The sequence below is a fragment of the Rhizoctonia solani genome, chromosome 8 (genome assembly GCF_016906535.1).
Source record: "Rhizoctonia solani chromosome 8, complete sequence".
NCBI classification, from domain to species: Eukaryota; Fungi; Basidiomycota; class Agaricomycetes; order Cantharellales; family Ceratobasidiaceae; genus Rhizoctonia; species Rhizoctonia solani.
The window spans coordinates 48,518-74,291 of record NC_057377.1 but is presented as its reverse complement, the minus strand read 5'-3'; the positions used below and the strand labels follow the sequence as shown (position 1 = coordinate 74,291).

The window sequence follows — 25,774 nt, the reverse complement described above, 5'->3', positions numbered from 1 at the left end:
ATGATGGGATGTGTAGCTTGGTTTAGAACCTCTGGGCTTCCAATCTTTTCCACAAGCTGATCAACCCACACTTGATCAAGTGCACGTTGATCAGGATGATTTTTTGTTTGCTTGAGGAAGATCTTGAAGGTACCTACCAGGTACCTTTTGCAAATATACCCAATGGACTCTTCTTGGGATACTTGCACTGGTTACCTTTCAGGCAGTACCTTGGATGTAGTATTAGACATGTTGGCAGGGCTGATGTTAGTTACAAGGGCAAGCACTTGTGGTGGAAAAGTTAAGTGTAAAACTTGGGGTGAATTTCTTAGTGCATTTTTTTTGTAGCCATAGCAACAGATCATTCCCACAATTTCTGGAACCAAGCCATTGGGTTCTTCCATTCCTTTGTTGTATGAACAGTCAGTTTAAAATAAGCAGTATTTGGTTTAGCATGCTCCAACCTGGGTTTCCTATATAACTGATGCAATGCAACAGGTGATGCCATTTTAACCCTCAATCAACTCACCATCAAGCCTCTCTCTCCACTCACAAAGAATAACCTCCATCATGGATAACAGCCCAGCTGCAAGCAACATGTAAGCTTGGCTTCACATTCTATCCATCTTCTATTTAAGTTTCTTACAGTTGGGTACTTTAGCAACTGGTCCTCCCTGGATACAGCCACTTCAGGCAGGAGGCAAAGTCATAGCCAGTTAGTATCCTATTGGCATTCAAGTATTTGAAACTGACTTTTTCCCTTGATGGCTATGTGCCCTTGTGTAGGCCTATAGTCCCCCCAAGTCCACTTGTTGGGGAAGGCTCTGTGTCTCATAAACATAGTATGCAGGCTGAATCAATAGCATCCCCTGCAAACAAAAGATGTAGGCAAAGGAGGGAGCATACCCCCTCATCATCAAATGATCCATCTGGAGTCTCAGCCAGTCAACCTTTCTTTGGTAGGATACTGTACAGCAACCAGGCAGCTGTATGTTGACTGTGATGTAATTGTAGCTACTCCAAGAAAGCCAAGTCAGTTAAACTCTATCAGTAGGGCTCTGAGTTCTTCAAGTTTATCAGAGAAAGGGTACCTTTGCACTTCACTTGGGCAATCTTGTAGCCTAGGTGGACCTGGTGATATGTAAGTTGTTGACTTCAGATCTGCTTTGAGTACTTTGATTACCAAGAGAAATGTAAAACATGCAGAAGTCCTGTTTTACTAGGGAGCCCACTGCCAATCACTACAAACCCAGAAGGGAGAAAGCTACAAGGCAAGAGGCCTGATGGAAGTCTATCCTCTGTTGGAAGCCAAAGCTCCTCATCCTTGATTGTCAGGCTAGATAGCTCCCAAGAGTATATCAGATTAAGAAGGCAGAGACGTCACTCAAAGTAAGCAGAACCACCCATCACTAAATTGTAGTAACCTCATTGTTGCCAGATTGAGAATTCTACCAGACCACAGCTCCTCAGCCAATGGCTCACATATGCCTAAACACCTTCACTATACAGCAAAGTCCAAGGCTAAACCAATGCAAAGTCCTCCAGAACAGTAAGCCTTATGTCTGGCCAGCCCAATTTCCACCACTTGCTAATTAACATGCTCAGTGTATCCCCTACAAATTCTGCACCAATTGGACATTGCTTGGTGACCCCTGCAACAAGGTCTTTGTCCAACTCAAGTTTCTTGCCTATGGAGCTAGAGGAGGAACTTGTTACTGGAGAAGGACTAGATGAGGATCATGACTCATGGCATGGATCAATGTGAGTTCTCTTGTTTAGGATATGTCAGAAGTCCATTGAAACCCATTTGAAAACCCTTTTTCTCAGGAATGATACACCCACTAAGGACATTCACTTAGCCCAGCTTAAAGTGTTACTCAAGCATACCCCCTTGTTGCCATTTCAAGGAGACAATATCTTGGAAGAACTGATCACCACTGGTGGATATCCATTATTTCAACAGGTTTTTGTGTCTTGCCTCATGCATGCTTTCTACCATCCTTGTGACCCTGATCATACAGTCTGGTTATTCACTGATGAGTGTCCTAGACATCCTTGAGGGGTGTTGAGGCAGCAGGCACTTGTGGCTGTATGGATCTGAGTAATAACCACTTAAGGTGGTGGAGGTGCTACCTACAATGACAATTACCTGTAATACAGTGACCAAGCCTGTAAGGGCAATGAGGAACTACCTAAGTACAATGAAGAGGCCACTTAAGGCAGTGTAGACTAGTGGACTTAGTAATTACTGGACTTAAGGTCCTTGTACAAAGTGGAGATGCAACAAGAGGTAATCAACCTGGGTATTACCATGGTTGGTTGGCCTCCTTATATATTACAGAGTTATGCTAATTACAAATACATGTGTGTGGGAAAGGAAGCACTATATATGAAATAAGAACCCTGCTCTGCAGTTGGCCTTACTTATGCATACATGTCACTGACATGTCATGATGTTGTCATAGGTGGAGGTGGCTATGTGTGCTGAATAAGCGCAGAGGAGGATGTGGCTTGGCGCTTAGCATATGACATAAGCGCCAATGTCATGTGATTGAAAATCTAGTCTGTTGGCCTTTGTTTAAATTTGAGAAAATGGGAATAAATTCCCTGGTATCAAGTGTGTCTATGACAATGAGCTACTGCAAGGAGATTTTGACCAGACCCAGCTTCCATGGAAACAACAGCCACCATCTGAGATCTTGGCACTGCTCACTGGAGATGAATCCTTTACCCAGATATTCTGGGGGAAGTGTGTACAACTGGATGATGAATCTCTGGACATCCAACTTGTGGTATATGACTCCTTGGGGCTTTACCTTTCAAAGGATCAGCTGACTCCAGATTTGGATTACCTGCATGGGGTGATTGAAGATAACTTGAAACCAGTCTTTAATGTTAATAAAATATGAGCGGTGCCCTCATTTTACCCAGAGCACATGGCAATGCTTTCTGAGCATGTTCAAACTATGTTCTTTTGCCAACTGATCTCTACAATTGTGCGTGGGCTACCTTTTGATAGAATAGTGCTCAGACAAGGACCTCCTGTGAATCCAGTATGGGGCTCACATCTTGTGAAGGAGCAAACCAAGTCTTTACTGCAGCAAGTACTAGATCAAGACCTATGTGCAGATAATGTGATTGAGGGAGCAAGACCAGTCCCTGAGTGCATACTTCTTCATGGGTAAATTGTCCTTTAACTCAAATGCCACCCAGCACTCATTCCAGATAACCATTATAGTGACTTTCATGAGGTACAAGATTTGGCTCCCAGCAAGGTGGATGAGATTCTTGGTGGCCTTGAGGAGGAGATAGAAGAAGCACCTCACAATCCTCAAGACATAAGGTAAGCTTTGGTCACTTATGGCTAGATCAAAAAGGATTGACCTGAGTAATTGGCAGGAGAGTCCATGCCTCTATTGGGGACTGGGATGAGCGCACTTGCTATCTTCAGGCTATTGATAGGATGCAAGTGCATCCTCTTCTTTGTGGAGATTTTTATTGAAATTTATATCCAATTGTCAAAGACAATACTGGGCTGAGACTCCAACAGAATTCTCTGAGTCTACTGGCTCAGCAACAGCACCTTAGGGATTATTTTGATGAGATCTTAACTTGATTTAAACATTTTACTGTGGTACAGACAACCAGCCTTAGATGTAACAGTTAATGCTTAGGATCAACTGTGAGTTGTCACAATTCCCATGGCTGCAAACTGACACATCTGCTTGCAGTTGGCTTGTTGGAAAAACTCAAGGACTGTTTCACAATGACTGCTGCTACTCACATCCCTCTTGAGTTGCATTCTGGCGTCAGTTACAGGAAGGCAGCCCCAGTGATGATTGTGTTGCAATGATCACCATTCACGTATGGCTCAGTGCTTTAAAGGCAAACCTTAAGGACAACTATCTTTATATTGATCCAGTACTGTCATGCCCTAGAAGCGTATGCTGTACTCCCAGGCCAGTCAATGATCCAGCACTCATCCAGAGTCTTGCATAATTTTAGGCAGATAGTGCTACCTAGTCCAAGAGATCAGCAATCAATCACACTGGCAATGATTGCCCATTTTTGTGGGAAACTATTGGATCAAGAAGTTAGAGAGTTGGACACTGGAACCATGCAGCAGTCTTTCTGCTATTTCTACAACCAAGCCCTCTGCTCCAACAACATTGATTCATCTTTCCCTTGGCCTGGCTTGACTGATGAGCAGGGCATCATGTTCACAGACAAAGCCCCAGCTGCAGTGGCACAGCGTAGATTCCACTTGGCTATCAATTGGGAGCCTTCTCCAATTGAAGTGTTCCCTTGCACCCAGTCTTGGGTTGCCACAATTGTTACCCCTGGATTATTAGCTCCCTTCTTTCTAGAGCTTGCACAGCCTACCACCTCCTATCCTCCAGGTATCCTTTTTGGCACTTCTGGCAGGTCACTTGAGCAGCTTGAAAAGGCTGCATTGCTTGGAGAAGATCCATTGTCCTGGACACAGTCACATGACCAGTACAAGTGGTTGCATGCTGGCCCAAGCCCAAATTTGGGGGGTAGCAGGTGTAATCATGGGTTGTCAGCAGAGGAATAATAGGGCTCTATGGCTTAGTGGTCAAGCTGGTTCAATTCCGGCTAGTTCTATATTTCTCTGTTTATGACATCCATCATTTTGTAGGCACATGCCTGATGCCAAGCTGCAGGTGCCTGAAGCATTATCTTTGAATGAGTTTGTGGCACATATTCACTCCTTGGGTAGCCCAAATAACCCAGCAGCCCAATGCACATTGTTGACCATGATGCATGATGGGGAGAGAGTGATCCTTGATTGGCTTAAAGATGCTCACTATCTCCAAAGGGAATGGCTACTAGCTGGATGGGACCTAGATTCACTCTCTGCAACCTTCTGTGATGTGCCAGATCTCAGGCATGCAGGCAGCTATTATCCCTACCCAAGCTGTGCACTCTCACTTACCAATTGAAATGAGCTAGTGGTCCAAGTCAATGGTCAAAAGTTGGACATGCATTCAGGCAAGCACCTTTCCTGTATTTCTTTTAAAGGAAACGTTATATCTGGTTGATTGCTCTATTAGTCCCAAACATATGTATCATGAGCTTTGGGGGTAACAACCAGTTCCGTCTATTGGTATTTCTGCCTGGAAAACGTGACAAAAGGTCCTCAATATCATGTTTATGGCGCAACATTCCATTAGAAGCAGAAATGGAAGATTGGTATCATATCTTTCTAACTGCACTCCATACTGTTGCTGCAACTGCACCTCCTGCATGGGAGCATGCTTTTGAAAAGACCATTGAAGCTTTGCCCCAGAGCTACAAGGTTGCCCAAAACCAGTCAACTAAAACAGGTGAACCATGTTCTTTCATTGGATATTGCATTGAACCTGTCATTCTCAATGCAGTATTCCCTGTGATTCAACATATAGTGGATACAACTCCCTGTTATGCTGAGTGTTGGAACTACTTCTTCCATCTCTGCAGGATGAACCTCAAACTGTCAACTATGAATATCCATGGTTGTGAGGATGCAAACCCAATCAACTATGCCTTCCATACATTTGACTTCATTGATTGGCTGATTATCAGCCCAAGCAATATCATAGCTGACGTTGGACTAGCCATCAATGTTCATTGACAATCTATTCCTGAAGAACTAAAGCATTGTACTCATCTTTGGTGTCATGACCCTGTCCAAGAGCTCCTATGTCCGGCCTTCAGGACCCCACAGAAGGATAGCTACTGTCATACCCATGTTGTGGCTGGCCTTTGTGCAGTTGACAGGTCTGAAGCACTAGAGGGAGGAGTTATCAAGATACAAGTCTATCACAAGGATATGGTCTTAACATACTGGCATTGGGATAGTTCAGTTGGTGCAAACTTTACAGTTGACAAGTCCCTTTTGATAGGACACAGAGAGAAATTTGCATCACAGATGAAAGATTTCCAGGATATAATGGATGAGGCTGGTACATATGGGCTATGTCTAGAAGAGAGGCTGACAGCAAGGGGGGCCATCCAAATGATTCAACGCAACCCAAGGCATATTGTTGAGCGTTTAATTATGGCTGAAGCAATGGTGAGTGCTCATCCTTCTCAATAGATGAGCTTGTATCTCAAAGGAACACTTTACATTCATGTATTAGGTGGCCCATCCAACATCAACAGTTGCTGGACTCAAATCCATGCTGAGCAAAACCTGGTCTGCAATCATCTTTTGGCAGCAGCAATTCTCAATTTCCTCAAGGAGATCACCAGAAGTGATGCTTCTTGCTTCTGCCTTGGCATACTTCCTGAAGGGACTTGTCAAACAGCCAGATGACATGAGTCCTACAAGAGATATGGCTGACCAACTGCATCTGATTGAAGGGGCAAGTGCCTTTGGCCTTCCTTTTGTGAGATCTAGGTTCTTGGACAATAGCTACCTACGCCTGTCATATGCTGTTGAGGTCAACACCTTCAAGATACTTTAGCACTGCAATGTCATAAATCCTGGAGGTAACAGAATCAAGAGTAGCCACTCTAAAGGTCTAGGACCATGCCCATCACTAGCAATCCCCAGTCCACCTTCCACCCCCTTGCAGCCTCCACACTCTTTAACACTCTGGTCCACCAACTCACAGGCCTTCCTGAACCAATTGATAAAAATAGAAATACTATGTACATTGTGGATTCTGTTCAGGGAGGGCAACAAGGTTGCAAGTATTACAGCAGGGGATCTACGTATCAGGCCCTGAAAGATGAGGGATTGGCCCAAGCTTGTTGAACCACTGAACACCTTACATGTTGTAAAGGGCAAGTTTGCATAAAGCTTGGCTCTTTTGTTCCCTGAGGATTGGCAAGTTGTTGCACCTGTTGGAGATTTCAAGCAGTACAACCAAGACTTCTTGCAGCGCATTAGAGATCACGTTGACTCCATACCCTCTGGCTCTCAATCCTTATATTCCATTCAACTTCAATGCTGCATTTGTATGCTTATAATGGAGCAGTACAACTATCTCCCTTCAATGCATGCACACAAGATTTGGACCTACCAGCCAAATAACTCAGGTGGAAGAACATACAACATATGTACCATGGCATAGTTCACCACTCTGATATTTCCTTGCTACCTTTGCTTTTCTCTTGCTCTTGTTTTCTATTATCTGCTATGCCCATTGCTCTCCAGCCTTGTTCTAGTTTATATCCTTAGTAGCTGTAGTGGACATTTGGATTTTGATCAGAGTTCTCACATTATGGTTCATCCTGTTTGATTTGGTTATTTGTTCCAGCTTTGTTCATGGTCATGTGCCTTGATTTGATATTCTTAAACTTCTTACATTCAACCACACCACACCCTTGTACCTGTTGCAATGCAAATAATTCAGCATCCAGAATCTAGAGAAGCTACTGAAGCAATAGAAAAAATTGTTCATTCAAAACATGTAGTCATACTATCTGGTGCTGGTATATCTATAGGTGCTGGAATCCTGGTTGGTTTGGTTTGTAGTATGTATGAGCCCTTTGTCACTGACAGCTTTGCTCAAGGACCTCAGGTCTCCAGATGGGCTTTATCACATACACCAGAGTACTGGAAAACCAAATCCCCAGGATATTCTTAACTTTAACTCCTTGAGAATTGAAGATGGAATGAGCCAGCTTAATTCTCTATTACATCAAATGTGGACATCTGCAACTTCTGCAAAACACACCCCAGCACACAAGATGATAGCTTTGCTATACAAAATGCAACAAGTTGCTGCTTACTTCACTCAAAATATAGATGGTCTTGATATTGGGATCCCAGCCATGAACACGTCCAGCAAGATGTTTTCTTGGGCATCTCTTTTGCAGGTGCATGGTAGCCTACTGTGGCTAAAGTGTACCCAATGCAATTGGAGAGAACCACTTACCACAGAATGGTGGACAAAATTAAATTCTGAAGGGCCATTTCTTTATTGTCCTGGTTGTCCTAAAGGTCTAATCCACTTTACCATGTTTGTCTGAATGATCTGATGAAATACATTGTAGTTTCCCAATTTGGTTGGCAGGTTCACACAGGCTACATTTGTACTGACATTCCTCTCTATGGGGAGCCACATCTGGATGGGGAGATGGTGTCTGGGTTAGGTTATTACAAAGTAGTAGGTTGGTGTAGGGTGACCCAAGCTACACTGCAGGGTGACCCAAGCTACACTGCAGGGTGAACTGTGATATGGCACAGGGTGGGAACCAGGTGGACACAACCCACATATGGTGTGAGGGTGGATTATAGGGGAAGCATCAGCCCTTCTACAAAAAGTTGCGTACTTTACACACAGCAATACCACCATCCCAAGTTAGGGTGAGTCATGTGACAACTGACCACCCATGCCACACAGAATTGCGTACAACATGCAGAAGCATAGCACCATGGCCAATGTTAGGGTGAATCACATGACCACCCACCACTCCACTCATGCATAGTTGCGTACTTGGTACGCAACTATACCACCCACAGTCATGTTAGGGTGAGTCACATGACCACCCACCACTCTACTCATGCAGAGTTGCGTACCAAGTACGCAACCATACCACCCACAGTTACATTAGGGTGAGTCACATGACCACCCACCACTCTACTCATGCAGAGTTGCGTACTTGGTACGCAACTATACCACCCACAGTCATGTTAGGGTGAGTCACATGACCACCCACCACTTTACTCATGCAGAGTTGCGTACTTGGTACGCAACCATACCACCCATAGTCATGTCAGGGTGAGTCACATGACCATCCACCACTCTACTCATGCAGAGTTGCGTACTTGGTACGCAACCATACCACCCACAGTTACATTAGGGTGAGTCACATGACCACCCACCACTCTACTCATGCAGAGTTGCGTACCAAGTACGCAACCATACCACCCACAGTTACATTAGGGTGAGTCACATGACCACCCACCACTCTACTCATGCAGAGTTGCGTACCAAGTACGCAACCATACCACCCACAGTTACATTAGGGTGAGTCACATGACCACCCACCACTCTACTCATGCAGAGTTGCGTACCAAGTACGCAACCATACCACCCACAGTTACATTAGGGTGAGTCACATGACCACCCACCACTCTACTCATGCAGAGTTGCGTACTTGGTACGCAACCATACCACCCACAGTTACATTAGGGTGAGTCACATGACCACCCACCACTCTACTCATGCAGAGTTGCGTACCAAGTACGCAACCATACCACCCACAGTTACATTAGGGTGAGTCACATGACCACCCACCACTCTACTCATGCAGAGTTGCGTACTTGGTACGCAACTATACCACCCACAGTCATGTTAGGGTGAGTCACATGACCACCCACCACTCTACTCATGCAGAGTTGCGTACCAAGTACGCAACCATACCACCCACAGTTACATTAGGGTGAGTCACATGACCACCCACCACTCTACTCATGCAGAGTTGCGTACTTGGTACGCAACTATACCACCCACAGTCATGTTAGGGTGAGTCACATGACCACCCACCACTCTACTCATGCAGAGTTGCGTACTTGGTACGCAACAATACCACCCACAGTTACATTAGGGTGAGTCACATGACCACCCACCACTCTACTCATGCAGAGTTGCGTACCAAGTACGCAACCATACCACCCATAGTCATGTTAGGGTGAGTCACATGACCATCCACTGCTCTACTCATGCAGAGTTGCGTACTTGGTACGCAACTATACCACCCACAGTCATGTTAGGGTGAGTCACATGACCACCCACCACTCTACTCATGCAGAGTTGCGTACTTGGTACGCAACCATACCACCCACAGTTACATTAGGGTGAGTCACATGACCACCCACCACTCTACTCAGGCAGAGTTGCACACAATGTACACTACCACACCTACCACGCCACATAAACATGATAATGTAACAACATAATAAAATCTTAAAATAATTTAGCACATATTCCATAGTCAGGGTGAACATACTATAAGCTTCACTCCTCACTCAATACTGTGTACAGTGCATGCAACTATACCAATCACCTCTAGGTTAGAGTGAGTTGCATAATCACTTACTACCCCTCTTACTCATAGTTGCGTACAATGTACACTATCATACCACCCTCTGTAGAACTATGGTAAGTCACATGACTATATACACCCTGCCAACCCAAAGTTGTATAAAACAACAACAACAACAACAACAATAACAATAACAATAACAATAACAACAACATTTACACAACCATTCCCACCACACCATGTAACAGCAATAAGAACATAAAAGCATAATAACATGATCAAAGAATGTAACAGAATATACCATGTACCAATAAGCTAGAGAGTATCAACTTACAGGTATCATCCCTCTCAAACAAAGCTGCATACATTGTATGCAACTATATCACTTGCCTCAAAGTAAGGGTGAGTCACATGACCACCTACCATCCCACCCATACAGAGCTGCATGCATTGTATGCTATCATACCACCCATTATAAAGTAGGACTCAAATGACCACTTGCCACCCCTCCCACACAGAGTTGCATACAATGTACCAATCACACTCACCACACCATGTAAAATGATAGCATGATGACTGTTAAAGAATAGGGCATTTGGACTATCTAATGATATACAGAATATAGTAAAGCAATGGGTAGATTAAGTATATATGGATATAAATGGTAAGAAGTCAGCTATATAAAGGTAGACAATATTATTAATCAGGGTGAGCCCTACACTCAACAAGTAACAAGTAATCTAGCAAATACTTGCAGATGCAGGTGGTTGGTGGTACCAATACCTATAGCATGAAATATAATAATGAGTCTCAGTCACTTACTGTTATCTATCTGAATTTATCAGCAATTTGTTTGACCAATATTGCGCTTAACTAGAGTGGATATGCTGCTTTCAATGCCTTAAACTCTCCCCACTGAATTACTCAAGTGGTGCAGGGTTACACTAAAGCCTTTCCAAGCCACCCAGTGTCTGTTAGGACCTTACTGAAAGCCATATGTGCCACAATACTCTACAGGCTAAGCTAAGTGAGCTAAAGAGGCTAAGAAAGTAAAATAAAGCACTCTGAACTGAGAGAAGAGAAGATCTAATGGACTTTAAGTTTACAAGAGGGATAAAAGTTGATGAAAGTGGGTGAAAGATGGGATGCATTCAAGAGTCTCCCTCAGGGGCTTTATATACCCCAAAGGGAGCACAAATAACTATATACATGATGTACAAAAAGGGAAGTTACATGAGAGGTAACCTCTGAACTATTTGATACATAGGAACCTTGCCAAGACCATTTAAGGACAATAAGTCCCAGTGAGAGAGGCCTAGAGTTATTTATAGAATGTTCTAGTACATTTATGACTAAAATCCATTAGTCTGAATGCTAAGAATTGCCTTTGGGCATGTTAGGAACTCATAGAAAGCACCAGAAACTTAAATCATTAGTTGCTCCATCAGTTTGGCTCAGAATCAGACAACTGCTTTCAGGAGGTGAGATGCCAGCATAGCCAACATAGTGGTAATTGTCCCCATGCTAATATACCTATTTACCACCAAGATATTGGCATTGGTGCACCCTGCCAACCTTTGGTGCTTATTTGTAATTACTAAATGCTGGCACTTCCATGCTTATTCCTAGTACTTGTCCTATGCTCTGTAAGCACTGCTCCTACATATAAATATATGGTACAAAATATACCACAATTTTTAGAAATGATAGTAAGCCTAGTTTGCATAGATTGACATGTATATTTGCAAGCACAATAAGGAAGTAAGGTATAAAATGTCCTATAGCACAGCCAGTTTTTAAATGTAGTAACTTTCACTCCCATATCTGGATAGAGTAGATAAAATTACCCTAGTTTCCACTAGTTACTATTGTCAATAAGGGGTACATATGTCTAAATTATCTATTTCACTATGGTGTGATAAGATCTTGAAAATCAGTATATCAGTAATAGACATCTTTTTCTAGTATAATTTGGCCTGAGAACTACAATGTTGGTATGCTTTCCTCTGTACAAATCAGACCAATGGAGAATTGATATTTAAAGTTAGCATATATTGGCCTTGATTTCAGTTCAATTTGTACTTAAATACACATTTTTATTTTCAGTATTTTAACCTTATACAGTGTTTCAAGGCATATCCCCCCTAGTTTGTGTCATAACCCATATCTGCAAGGGTTGTGACCATATATATCCATTGTCAAAGATATATATAGTATATGTGATGCACAGTGATATATGAATAATATATGTTGCTGGGGGATGTTGCACTCCCCCTGCCCCCCTAGCTGCAGGCCAATGTTAAGGCCCTTGGGCAAGGTCTGAATAATATATTATTATAGAAGAGATTATGTCATCCCCCCCCACCTCAGATCCGTAGTAGTTTAGTATAGTATTTGATAAAGGACTGTAGGGGGGGAGGTCATGTGACCCTGGTGGACTGTCAGTCTCTAAGTCATGAGTGCTTAGAGTAATGACAGTTCTGACTGCATATATATGAGCAAATGCAGCCTTCTAAAGACTGTGGAATATCCTATTAGTAGGTGGCTTGGTCAGGAGACATGCCAGCAAAGGCACGGGTCATGACAGTTTGGACATATGCACATGTGTAAAGTAGCTGGGTCACTATTCTAATTATTTTGGATGGCCCTTGGGTCTCTTTCATAGCGGCTCCAGGAGGTTAATTAGCAATCCTATATAGTGGGAGCAGGCAAGAAAGAGTTGTATGCCTCACCTCCTTATGTAGTCCTGTTATGGAATAGGAAATAATAGTAAAGGACTGCAAAGTAAAGAAGAAGAAAATAAGCAAACACAATTTAGTTTTGAGATGGTGTAGACAGTTATTTGTAAAGCACATAGAAAGACTCCTTGATTTCTCCCATATTTTCTACTATTTTTAATCATGTAAATACTTGAAGTATTAAGGCAGAAACAGTCCTTTGGAGGAAAGACTTAATAACTTAGGTTTGGCTGAAGGGCTGTTCTTAAGTAAGCACTCTGCTTTCCACAAGCTACTAACCTGAGTAGCTAAGAGGAAGGTATGGGCCTCACTAAGAGCACAGCTTGTTTCAGCCTTTCCCTAAAGTGTCTTTATGGGGGGAAGGATATTTTTAGAACTGGAGGCTAACTCTTATAAGGCATGGCTTTATGAGACAGGCTCTCACTTAACATCTCAGCTCCATTCATCTTGTCATGTACCTTACTCTACTGTATATAGTAATCACAGGCCTCTAAGGGTATAAGTAGCCCCTTGAACTGGCCTTTTTGAATGCATCTCAGTTTTACATCCTCTCTCAGCCTAGTGTGACTCTGAAGACATGTTCTATTGATTTCTCTAAGTATCATACATATTAAAGCAGCCTCAAAGTTCCAAAGTTTGGTGCATGCAGCCTCTAGGACAGTCCCAAACTATACAGGGAACTGTTATGGATATGACATTTCTTCATTAATCTGTACTTATTTTATTAATTACACTAGTAATCTTACAGTAAACAAGTGAGATAAAGATGCAAACTGAGGTTTTCAAGGTCCCTCTACCCAATAGTGACCTTTACAAAACCTATAAACCTCAGGAATACCCTCAATATGCAATGCCTTTTGCATATATGCTGTTTTCTCACTCATTTAAATATATATAAATTCAGATGAGTAGATAAACAGTAACAAGTAATATTTCTCTTGTTTGTAGTATTTATTATTCAAGATTCTATCTTGTGGCTACACACAGAAATATTCAGGGTCCCCCCTGTTGCATAGGCAAGTGCTCCAGCGCTTAATCAGCCCTTAAGCGCCAACGCACTAAATGTGCCTTTTCTCCATCACCCGGGCATCCCACACTGCCGAATTGCTTGCGCTTAGGTGCGCCTGTGTGTGCGCTCCAGAACGCTGGGTCAAACTCCCAAAACGGATAACATTTGGCAGAGTTATGCCCCATTTACTGTAAGTACCCAATGCAGCAGTATCCTACCTTTGGGACTGTTTACTCCAAGGATGAAACACTTAGCCTTGGGACATCTAAGGACCCACACAGGTAAATACTGCCTTGGGGCAAACATTGCCTTGGGGCAGATATTAGGATTTGTTGTTTGTTTACTATGTACCAAAGTATTGGCTCCCTCAAGTGTTTCAGTTGCCACATGTACCTCCTGTACCCCCTCTTGGTATCAATCATGTATATACTTGTTTGTGTGCCTTCTCAGGGTATAAAAGGACCCTGTGAAGACGCTTCTAATGCATCCTACTTTTATCCTACTTTTACTCTTATATATTGACATATACACACAAGCCTTTAACAGCTTATCTGCACATTTACTTTAGTGATTGACTCACTGTAAATAGCATAGGAGGTTATTCGGCACATTAAGACCATAGGCCAGTCCCAACAGACACAGGGTCACCTATTAGTGTACTTACTGCAACCCTGTGCCCCTTGACTGTCACAGTTGTTGAGTTCAACATTGAGTATAGTGCAATGATACTGTAAGGATTGTTGTGATTGAGTGATAGTGTTTCAATCCACCATACCCCCCATATTGTAGATAGCTTTATCTACAATATCTCATAAATCCTAGATCTATTTTAGGTAAGCCCCATAAGTGGGTGCGTTTCCGTAAGGATTTCTTCTAAATTTGTTGTCCTAAATCGGTCCGTCGGGACGGGACGGATTTGGCCCGTACGGCGGAGGCTGTGCTAGGCTGTGACAGCGCTTGGACCTCATGTATCACCTTTCCGTAAGGAATGGTCCATGTAAAATAGACTTTATTTCTAAAATCATAATCAAAATAAATTGCACATATACTCCCGAATCAATTCTATGCGTGAGACTTAATGTATGCGCCTCTTGGGCCATTAAGATTATATATATATACTACGCAGCCGCAGCGACATAACTCCTTACCCCCGTCAAGTTATGCAGCGCCGCAGAGACTCAGACGATGAGTATGACGACGATGAAGATGAACTTGCCTTTCGTCTGTTACTCAGCGGCAATGATCTGGCTGTTCCTAGATTCTTGTATGCTCGCTACAAACACACTCAACAAGTTCATGCACCAAAGAAAAAAAATCGACATTACGAGGGCGGCTTAGATGGAGTGGAGGTTATTACAAAGTAGTAGGTTGGTGTAGGGTGAACCAAGCTACACTGCAGGGTGACCCAAGCTACACTGCAGGGTGAACTGTGATATGGCACAGGGTGGGAACCAGGTGGACACAACCCACATATGGTGTGAGGGTGGATTATAGGGGAAGCATCAGCCCTTCTACAAAAAGTTGCGTACTTTACACACAGCAATACCACCATCCCAAGTTAGGGTGAGTCATGTGACAACTGACCACCCATACCACACAGAAGTGCGTACAACATGCAGAAGCATAGCACCATGGCCAATGTTAGGGTGAATCACGTGACCACCTACCACTCTACTCATGCAGAGTTGCGTACTTGGTACGCAACCATACCACCCACAGTTACATTAGGGTGAGTCACATGACCACCCACCACTCTACTCATGCAGAGTTGCGTACTTGGTACGCAACTATACCACCCACAGTCATGTTAGGGTGAGTCACATGACCACCCACCACTCTACTAATGCAGAGTTGCGTACTTGGTACGCAACCATACCACCCACAGTTACATTAGGGTGAGTCACATGACCACCCACCAGTCTACTCATGCAGAGTTGCGTACTTGGTACGCAACCATACCACCCACAGTTATATTAGGGTGAATCACATGACCACCCACCACTCTACTCATGCAGAGTTGCGTACCAAGTACGCAACCATACCACCCATAGTCATGTTAGGGTGAGTCACATGACCATCCACCACTCTACTCATGCAGAGTTGCGTACTTGGTACGCAACTATACCACCCACAGTCATGTTAGGGTGAGTCACATGACCACCCACCACTCTACTCATGCAGAGTTGCGTACTTGGTACGCAACCATACCACCCATAGTCATGTCAGGGTGAGTCACATGACCACCCACCAGTCTACTCATGCAGAGTTGCGTACTTGGTACGCAACCATACCACCCACAGTTATATTAGGGTGAATCACATGACCACCCACCACTCTACTCATGCAGAGTTGCATACCAAGTACGCAACCATACCACCCATAGTCATGTTAGGGTGAGTCACATGACCATCCACCGCTCTACTCATGCAGAGTTGCGTACTTGGTACGCAACTATACCACCCACAGTCATGTTAGGGTGAGTCACATGACCACCCACCACTCTACTCATGCAGAGTTGCGTACTTGGTACGCAACCATACCACCCACAGTTACATTAGGGTGAGTCACATGACCACCCACCAGTCTACTCATGCAGAGTTGCGTACCAAGTACGCAACCATACCACCCACAGTTATATTAGGGTGAATCACATGACCACCCACCACTCTACTCATGCAGAGTTGCGTACCAAGTACGCAACCATACCACCCATAGTCATGTCAGGGTGAGTCACATGACCATCCACCACTCTACTCATGCAGAGTTGCGTACTTGGTACGCAACCATACCACCCACAGTTACATTAGGGTGAGTCACATGACCACCCACCACTCTACTCAGGCAGAGTTGCACACAATGTACACTACCACACCTACCACACCACATAAACATGATAATGTAACAACATAATAAAATCTTAAAATAATTTAGCACATATTCCATAGTCAGGGTGAACATACTATAAGCTTCACTCCTCACTCAATACTGTGTACAGTGCATGCAACTATACCAATCACCTCTAGGTTAGAGTGAGTTGCATAATCACTTACTACCCCTCTTACTCATAGTTGCGTACAATGTACACTATCATACCACCCTCTGTAGAACTATGGTAAGTCACATGACTATATACACCCTGCCAACCCAAAGTTGTATAAAACAACAACAACAACAACAACAACAACAATAACAATAACAATAACAACAACATTTACACAACCATTCCCACCACACCATGTAACAGCAATAAGAACATAAAAGCATGATAACATGATCAAAGAATGTAACAGAATATACCATGTACCAATAAGCTAGAGAGTATCAACTTACAGGTATCATCCCTCTCAAACAAAGCTGCATACATTGTATGCAACTATATCACTTGCCTCAAAGTAAGGGTGAGTCACATGACCACCTACCATCCCACCCATACAGAGCTGCATGCATTGTATGCTATCATACCACCCATTATAAAGTAGGACTCAAATGACCACTTGCCACCCCTCCCACACAGAGTTGCATACAATGTACCAATCACACTCACCACACCATGTAAAATGATAGCATGATGACTGTTAAAGAATAGGGCATTTGGACTATCTAATGATATACAGAATATAGTAAAGCAATGGGTAGATTAAGTATATATGGATATAAATGGTAAGAAGTCAGCTATATAAAGGTAGACAATATTATTAATCAGGGTGAGCCCTACACTCAACAAGTAACAAGTAATCTAGCAAATACTTGCAGATGCAGGTGGTTGGTGGTACCAATACCTATAGCATGAAATATAATAATGAGTCTCAGTCACTTACTGTTATCTATCTGAATTTATCAGCAATTTGTTTGACCAATATTGCACTTAACTAGAGTGGATATGCTGCTTTCAATGCCTTAAACTCTCCCCACTGAATTACTCAAGTGGTGCAGGGTTACACTAAAGCCTTTCCAAGCCACCCAGTGTCTGTTAGGACCTTACTGAAAGCCATATGTGCCACAATACTCTACAGGCTAAGCTAAGTGAGCTAAAGAGGCTAAGAAAGTAAAATAAAGCACTCTGAACTAAGAGAAGAGAAGATCTAATGGTCTTTAAGTTTACAAGAGGGATAAAAGTTGATGAAAGTGGGTGAAAGATGGGATGCATTCAAGAGTCTCCCTCAGGGGCTTTATATACCCCAAAGGGAGCACAAATAACTATATACATGATGTACAAAAAGGGAAGTTACATGAGAGGTACCCTCTGAACTATTTGATACATAGGAACCTTGCCAAGACCATTTAAGGACAATAAGTCCCAGTGAGAGAGGCCTAGAGTTATTTATAGAATGTTCTAGTACATTTATGACTAAAATCCATTAGTCTGAATGCTAAGAATTGCCTTTGGGCATGTTAGGAACTCATAGAAAGCACCAGAAACTTAAATCATTAGTTTCTCCATCAGTTTGGCTCAGAATCAGACAACTGCTTTCAGGAGGTGAGATGCCAGCATAGCCAACATAGTGGTAATTGTCCCCATGCTAATATACCTATTTACCACCAAGATATTGGCATTGGTGCACCCTGCCAACCTTTGGTGCTTATTTGTAATTACTAAATGCTGGCACTTCCATGCTTATTCCTAGTACTTGTCCTATGCTCTGTAAGCACTGCTCCTACATATAAATATATGGTACAAAATATACCACAATTTTTAGAAATGATAGTAAGCCTAGTTTGCATAGATTGACATGTATATTTGCAAGCACAATAAGGAAGTAAGGTATAAAATGTCCTATAGCACAGCCAGTTTTTAAATGTAGTAACTTTCACTCCCATATCTGGATAGAGTAGATAAAATTACCCTATTTTCCACTAGTTACTATTGTCAATAAGGGGTACATATGTCTAAATTATCTATTTCACTATGGTGTGATAAGATCTTGAAAATCAGTATATCAGTAATAGACATCTTTTTCTAGTATAATTTGGCCTGAGAACTACAATGTTGGTATGCTTTCCTCTGTACAAATCAGACCAATGGAGAATTGATATTTAAAGTTAGCATATATTGGCCTTGATTTCAGTTCAATTTGTACTTAAATACACATTTTTATTTTCAGTATTTTAACCTTATACAGTGTTTCAAGGCATATCCCCCCTAGTTTGTGTCATAACCCATATCTGCAAGGGTTGTGACCATATGTATCCATTGTCAAAGATATATATAGTATATGTGATGCACAGTGATATATGAATAATATATGTTGCTGGGGGATGTTGCACTCCCCCTGCCCCCCTAGCTGCAGGCCAATGTTAAGGCCCTTGGGCAAGGTCTGAATAATATATTATTATAGAAGAGATTATGTCATCCCCCCCACCTCAGATCCGTAGTAGTTTAGTATAGTATTTGATAAAGGACTGTAGGGGGGGAGGTCATGTGACCCTGGTGGACTGTCAGTCTCTAAGTCATGAGTGCTTAGAGTAATGACAGTTCTGACTGCATATATGTGAGCAAATGCAGCCTTCTAAAGACTGTGGAATATCCTATTAGTAGGTGGCTTGGTCAGGAGACATGCCAGCAAAGGCACGGGTCATGACAGTTTGGACATATGCACATGTGTAAAGTAGCTGGGTCACTATTCTAATTATTTTGGATGGCCCTTGGGTCTCTTTCATAGCGGCTCCAGGAGGCTAATTAGCAATCCTATATAGTGGGAGCAGGCAAGAAAGAGTTGTATGCCTCACCTCCTTATGTAGTCCTGTTATGGAATAGGAAATAATAGTAAAGGACTGCAAAGTAAAGAAGAAGAAAATAAGCAAACACAATTTAGTTTTGAGATGGTGTAGACAGTTATTTGTAAAGCACATAGAAAGACTCCTTGATTTCTCCCATATTTTCTACTATTTTTAATCATGTAAATACTTGAAGTATTAAGGCAGAAACAGTCCTTTGGAGGAAAGACTTAATAACTTAGGTTTGGCTGAAGGGCTGTTCTTAAGTAAGCACTCTGCTTTCCACAAGCTACTAACCTGAGTAGCTAAGAGGAAGGTATGGGCCTCATTAAGAGCACAGCTTGTTTCAGCCTTTCCCTAAAGTGTCTTTATGGGGGGAAGGATATTTTTAGAACTGGAGGCTAACTCTTATAAGGCATGGCTTTATGAGACAGGCTCTCACTTAACATCTCAGCTCCATTCATCTTGTCATGTACCTTACTCTACTGTATATAGTAATCACAGGCCTCTAAGGGTATAAGTAGCCCCTTGAACTGGCCTTTTTGAATGCATCTCAGTTTTACATCCTCTCTCAGCCTAGTGTGACTCTGAAGACATCTTCTATTGATTTCTCTAAGTATCATACATATTAAAGCAGCCTCAAAGTTCCAAAGTTTGGTGCATGCAGCCTCTAGGACAGTCCCAAACTATACAGGGAACTGTTATGGATATGACATTTCTTCATTAATCTGTACTTATTTTATTAATTACACTAGTAATCTTACAGTAAACAAGTGAGATAAAGATGCAAACTGAGGTTTTCAAGGTCCCTCTACCCAATAGTGACCTTTACAAAACCTATAAACCTCAGGAATACCCTCAATATGCAATGCCTTTTGCATATAGGCTGTTTTCTCACTCATTTAGATATATATAAATTCAGATGAGTAGATAAACAGTAACAAGTAATATTTCTCTTGTTTGTAGTATTTATGATTCAAGATTCTATCTTGTGGCTACACACAGAAATATTCAGGGTCCCCCCTGTTGCATAGGCAAGTGCTCCAGCGCTTAATCAGCCCTTAAGCGCCAACGCACTAAATGTGCCTTTTCTCCATCACCCGGGCATCCCACACTGCCAAATCGCTTGCGCTTAGGTGTGCCTGTTGGTGCGCTCCAGAACGCTGGGTCAAACTCCCAAAACGGATAACATTTGGCAGAGTTATGCCCCATTTACTGTAAGCACCCAATGCAGCAGTATCCTACCTTTGGGACTGTTTACTCCAAGGATGAAACACTTAGCCTTGGGACATCTAAGGACCCACACAGGTAAATACTGCCTTGGGGCAAACATTGCCTTGGGGCAAATATTAGGATTTGTTGTTTGTTTACTATGTACCAAAGTATTGGCTCCCTCAAGTGTTTCAGTTGCCACATGTACCTCCTGTACCCCCTCTTGGTATCAATCATGTATATACTTGTTTGTGTGCCTTCTCAGGGTATTAAAGGACCCTGTGAAGACGCTTCTGATGCATCCCACTTTTACTCTTATATATTGACATATACACACAAGCCTTTAACAGCTTATCTGCGCATTTACTTTAGTGATTGACTCACTGTAAATAGCATAGGAGGTTATTCGGCACATTAAGACCATAGGCCAGTCCCAACAGACACAGGGTCACCTATTAGTGTACTTACTGCAACCCTGTGCCCCTTGACTGTCACAGTTGTTGAGTTCAACATTGAGTATAGTGCAATGATACTGTAAGGATTGTTGTGATTGAATGATAGTGTTTCAATCCACCATACCCCCCATATTGTAGATAGCTTTATCTACAATATCTCATAAATCCTAGATCTATTTTAGGTAAGCCCCATAAGTCTTAAGTCTTACTTAAGCATATATAAGTCCTATACCTATTAGGCAAATCCTATAAATCCTGTACATTAGTCAGGTAACCCTCTTACTTAATGTACTATCCCAGAGACCTTAAGTATACATACCCTTAGTCACTTAGGCTTAAGTAACATTAGTCTAAGGTACTATACATAACCAACCACCTGCACTTGATAGTTGTTAGACTATTTGTTAGGAGTTGTTATTCCTGATAACCTAGCCTATATTGTGCATATATTCTGTGCATATATTCTGATTCTTAATACTAGTTCTTGGTTATTCCCATATACATTTTGTATATAGTAATTCATTCTTACTCCTGTACTTACACAACTCTTAACAGGAACCTAGAAATAGCTTGGTTGCAACCCTGCTAAAACTTCCTGGCAGTATACTTAGTATTTGGTGCTTCTAAAACATCCTTACCCCCTTGTCAGCCATTGGAGACAGGGAAATAAATTAGCATAGATCTCAATAAAATTACAATGAGCTCCAGAGACTAATATTTAGGTTATACACTACTCTACTTGTACCTTGCATTGCCTACTACTTAGTAATACTCCTATTACTAGTTATTGGTAGAGGTCACCCTGATGATAAGTACCTTGTTCCCTTAGCAAGTTAATTAGTAACCTTAATATACTCTTACTCCCTTAGCTTTAGACTTCTTCTATTATTTATCTTGATAAGATTATTACCTTTTATAGTTAACCAGCTACCATTTTTATCTTTCTCCCTCTTTTAGTATCTTACTTTCCTTTTAGAGTACATTCAATTGCTGCTTATTTTCCCTATCTATAACAGCAAGGTGGAAGACAAGAATGTGGAATGAGGGTGGTCTATGTGGGGATCAAGCAGGTTAAAAACTTAATGTACTATGACCATGGTGTAGCTGTGTGAAATTGACTGTTCAGTATCCAGCTCTCCTGCAAGTTGACAGGCCTTTTTACAAGTAAGATAACCATTCAAGCAAAGTCCATTGTGCTCCTTCTTGTAAATCCAACCATAGAGCTGATGCTCTAGTTTTAGTAGAGTTCCAGATCAATAGCATCAGGAAATTGGATAACACCTTGCAACACCATGTAGTTATTATCTATATTGCGTTGATTATGAGGTGTTTGGCAGTTGTGCATGCCTTCTCAAGGGTGGCTGATACTATGTGTACATTCTGTCAGGGCTATAAGAGTTTGACAGACCTATAGAAGGTTTGACATGGCATTAATTGGCTACCAAGGTATAGATGCACAATGTCCACCATGCCACAGTACAATGTAGATTCCAGGCTATCATGTAAGGGAATAGAATGTTACTACTGTTATGTACATATGACATGCTAGAAACAAATGCTTATTCAATAGTCATACTGTACAGGTCCCATATCTTCTTCACTTTTGAATCCCTCACTCTCCCAATCCTGTTCAGATGGTTCATCTCCCAAAACATCCTCTTCTAATTCAATTTTGACAGTTTTTTTGTTTGTAGCATTGTTCACATTGGTGTTGGTGTTAGTGTTGGTGTTGGTTGCATCCTCATCTGATAATACTATTTGCTGATTGGAATTATCCTCTGATTTGTTTGTAGGCATGTTTCCCTCCAGCCTACCATTGTGATGCCCAATAGCTTTGCCATGGTATTATATCATCATATCTCTGTCAACAAACCTATAATGTAATTTAGACTTGCAACCAAGAGTTTAAAAATATAATAAGAGTAAGATTGTACCTCATTACATACCAATAATTCCAGTCACCTTTCTCATTGATATATTGGGTGACTTCCCGTAAGCGAGAGCACGATTTAGAATCTCTAAATCGCTCGATCATCGGTCCGTCGGATACGGACCGACTCCGTGCCAACAGCCAAGTAGGACCCCGTGACTATGTCCCTCCCGTAAGGCCAATGATCGCGGAATTGCGCGATCAGTTTCTAAATTTATAAAAATTCAAGCAACCGGATTTGAGAGCTTTTGAAATAGAATTTAATCAAAAAGACCTGTACATACAGTTGTGGAAATGGATACAAAGCCTCTATATGCTGTATTTAAACAGGGCGGGGGTGAGGCAAACACCCCAAAAGTCATGGAAATACTTGAGGATCACCTCGATTTCATATACTCACTTATACTTGATGATGAAGATGCCCCTTCAATTCGTCGCAGGCAACAACTACGTATCGCCGCTGCCTTAGGGGCTCTGTATCTTCTAGGTACAACCCTCCAAAGTAGGGTCAGGAACCCGAGTTGCCGTTTTCTTACTCGCGCGAATCTACAGCCAGAACCGCGCGTTGCCTCATCTTGGCAGGCCCTATATCATAGTTGAGATAACCGCGGCTACATCACAACTATGGGCGTAGACGTGTAATTTGGGAAACAGGCTTGTGTAGTTGTAGGGTAAGACGTTTGCGTTTGGGTTGATCAAGTTGGGGAGTTGGATCGGCTGACTTGGGGGGTTTATTGGGTTTTGGCTTTGGTTTAGGAGGCATGATAGATAAATGTATAGATAGATGAACCAAATATCAATGAAGAAGTGCAAATACTTAGATGTGGGTTGTCTTGCGGCCCTCAGAGTTTATATGCGCGGAACTGTACCATGCCTCAAAAACGTTCTGGCAGCTTTAGGCATTGCTCACGCTATGTTGCATGCGCTTGGACCATGAGCCAGCAGCAACAGGAGCAACCCGCCTTGGGTAGCTGGCAGTGTTTGAACTTTTACATTGTTTTACTACGGTTGTGCCATGGTTGATATGGATGTGAACCAAGTGACGCACTAATAGGTACGTTGAACATGGATGGCAATACAACAACAATTTGGGTACAGGTCCTTGCAGTTATCTGATAGCTATAGAATTCCGCTTGCAATGTGCATTAGGCCGCTGAATAGCATATATTCTTGTGTTTATGTACTGTTCAGGATATGAGTGCAGTCACCTCAAGTGTATGCGCGCACTCAGCAGACACCAATACAGTTGCAAACTATTTTAAAATGTATCTAAACGTTTAGAAAGGGGGTCACCCTCTCTCTCTAAATGCCGATGCAATCTAGAATTTAGAATTCCTCTGAGCAACGGCACCGGCGGATGCAACGGTATTTCACATGCTTCAAGGGTCTTATATTTACATCCGAGCATTCTAGAACGCCCCCAGTTCTAGATTGCGTTCTAAATACTAAATTTTGCCTTACGGGGAGTCACCCATTGTGCCATTTTTGACTCTCTGTATAGGTACTCATAGGTTGTTCCTGACTCCAATGCAGGAATAAGGTGTACCTCTCAAACCACCTTGGAAGGAGAAATAAAGTCAAACAGAGGTTAACTCTCTGTGTTGTCTGGGTTGTCAAGGTAGTATGAAAGGCGTTCAAGTTGCTTAGCCTTCCACCCCAAACAGCAGGATGTGTCATATGCCAACCAACACACCCATAAGAACTCCAATCTTTGAAATGGTAGCTGAACACTCATGCAGACTTTGCATGAAATATTCCAAGAACTTGGGCATAGTAGAATGGGTGGTTGCTGTTGGTACCAGAAGCTTCCACTAGAATGAACTGTTGCTCAAAGCTGGGATGGATACAGTCAGCACAGCAGCGCATATCATAGGATGTATAGTTGCTTCCTAGTAGTGCATGTTTGTAGATCCAGTTGTGCTGAATTCAGAAGCCATACAAAGGCTCCTCTGAGTGCAATCCTCCAGGGCTAAGACAGGAGCTTGCATGCAAACATAAGCAGAAAAGGAACATCTGTTGACATGAGATTCATTCAATGTTGCATTGATAGACATTATCATTAAATGGATGTACATTTGTTGCAGGATCATTCAACAAACAAGACAACCATGTTGGTCAATGAATAAACTCTTTTTGGCTTGTGGCTATATCATTGTGACTATTTCTATTTGAACTGGACAGAAGTGCCATGTCTTGAACTTCCAAAGGGACTTGTATGCTTGAATCTAAACTCAAATTAAGGTTAAGCTCCTCTTTCATTTGCTTGAGAGCTGTTTGAATATGCTCCATACTTGTAATCTTTGGTGTAGTATCCTTTTGTTTATTGCTTTGTTCATAAATTTCCTTCACACAATGGTGTTGTAACTTGCCCTGAGATAAAACTTTGTAAATAGTGATGATTATTTCAGAATCAAACTCACAATTTGTGTAGAATATAAATTGGCCTTAGCAGCTCTATACTACCTTGGTACCACAATTTGTGATAGGATCAGAAAGCCTAGCCGTCGTTATCTTACACGCCCAAACCTGCAACCAGAGCCTTGTCTGGCGCGGTGATCGCATGGGACTATTGGTGGAAGGGATCGGGCGACTTATATTTACTTTGTTCCAGCTCGATCAGGCACGCGTTGGCGTCGGCGGCCTTTGGAAGAGGCCCTGCAAGCTCCAGGCAGCCCCCCAGAGCATGTATGCGCACATTGAGTCTCATTTATCACACTCACACATTTGCACGTAG

The 25,774-nt window shown here is 42.3% G+C and overlaps 4 protein-coding genes across 4 annotated transcripts; 3 read left to right on the top strand and 1 right to left on the bottom strand.

Moving 5' to 3' along the window:
• Nucleotides 1–1,463: 1,463 nt before the first annotated feature.
• On the top strand, nucleotides 1,464–3,481 carry RhiXN_09496 (uncharacterized protein; the record flags this gene model as incomplete). Its single annotated transcript, XM_043329312.1, has 6 exons — nucleotides 1,464–1,528; nucleotides 1,585–1,740; nucleotides 1,807–1,942; nucleotides 3,057–3,160; nucleotides 3,218–3,322; nucleotides 3,379–3,481. 6 exons carry the CDS (start codon nucleotides 1,464–1,466, stop codon nucleotides 3,479–3,481), a joined length of 669 nt encoding a protein of 222 aa, XP_043182146.1.
• Nucleotides 3,482–4,033: 552 nt separating this feature from the next.
• RhiXN_09495 (uncharacterized protein) lies at nucleotides 4,034–4,555 on the top strand (the record flags this gene model as incomplete). The annotated part of the gene is made up of 1 exon (XM_043329311.1): nucleotides 4,034–4,555. The coding sequence occupies one exon, from the start codon at nucleotides 4,034–4,036 to the stop codon at nucleotides 4,553–4,555; it is 522 nt and encodes a 173-aa protein (XP_043182145.1).
• Nucleotides 4,556–5,182: 627 nt separating this feature from the next.
• On the top strand, nucleotides 5,183–6,449 carry RhiXN_09494 (capsular polysaccharide export protein; the record flags this gene model as incomplete). The annotated part of the gene is made up of 3 exons (XM_043329310.1): nucleotides 5,183–5,605; nucleotides 5,678–6,055; nucleotides 6,123–6,449. 3 exons carry the CDS (start codon nucleotides 5,183–5,185, stop codon nucleotides 6,447–6,449), a joined length of 1,128 nt encoding a protein of 375 aa, XP_043182144.1.
• Nucleotides 6,450–22,673: 16,224 nt separating this feature from the next.
• Nucleotides 22,674–22,951, bottom strand: RhiXN_09493 (uncharacterized protein; the record flags this gene model as incomplete). The annotated part of the gene is made up of 2 exons (XM_043329309.1): nucleotides 22,674–22,871; nucleotides 22,925–22,951. The coding sequence occupies 2 exons, from the start codon at nucleotides 22,949–22,951 to the stop codon at nucleotides 22,674–22,676; spliced, it is 225 nt and encodes a 74-aa protein (XP_043182143.1).
• Nucleotides 22,952–25,774: the final 2,823 nt, after the last annotated feature.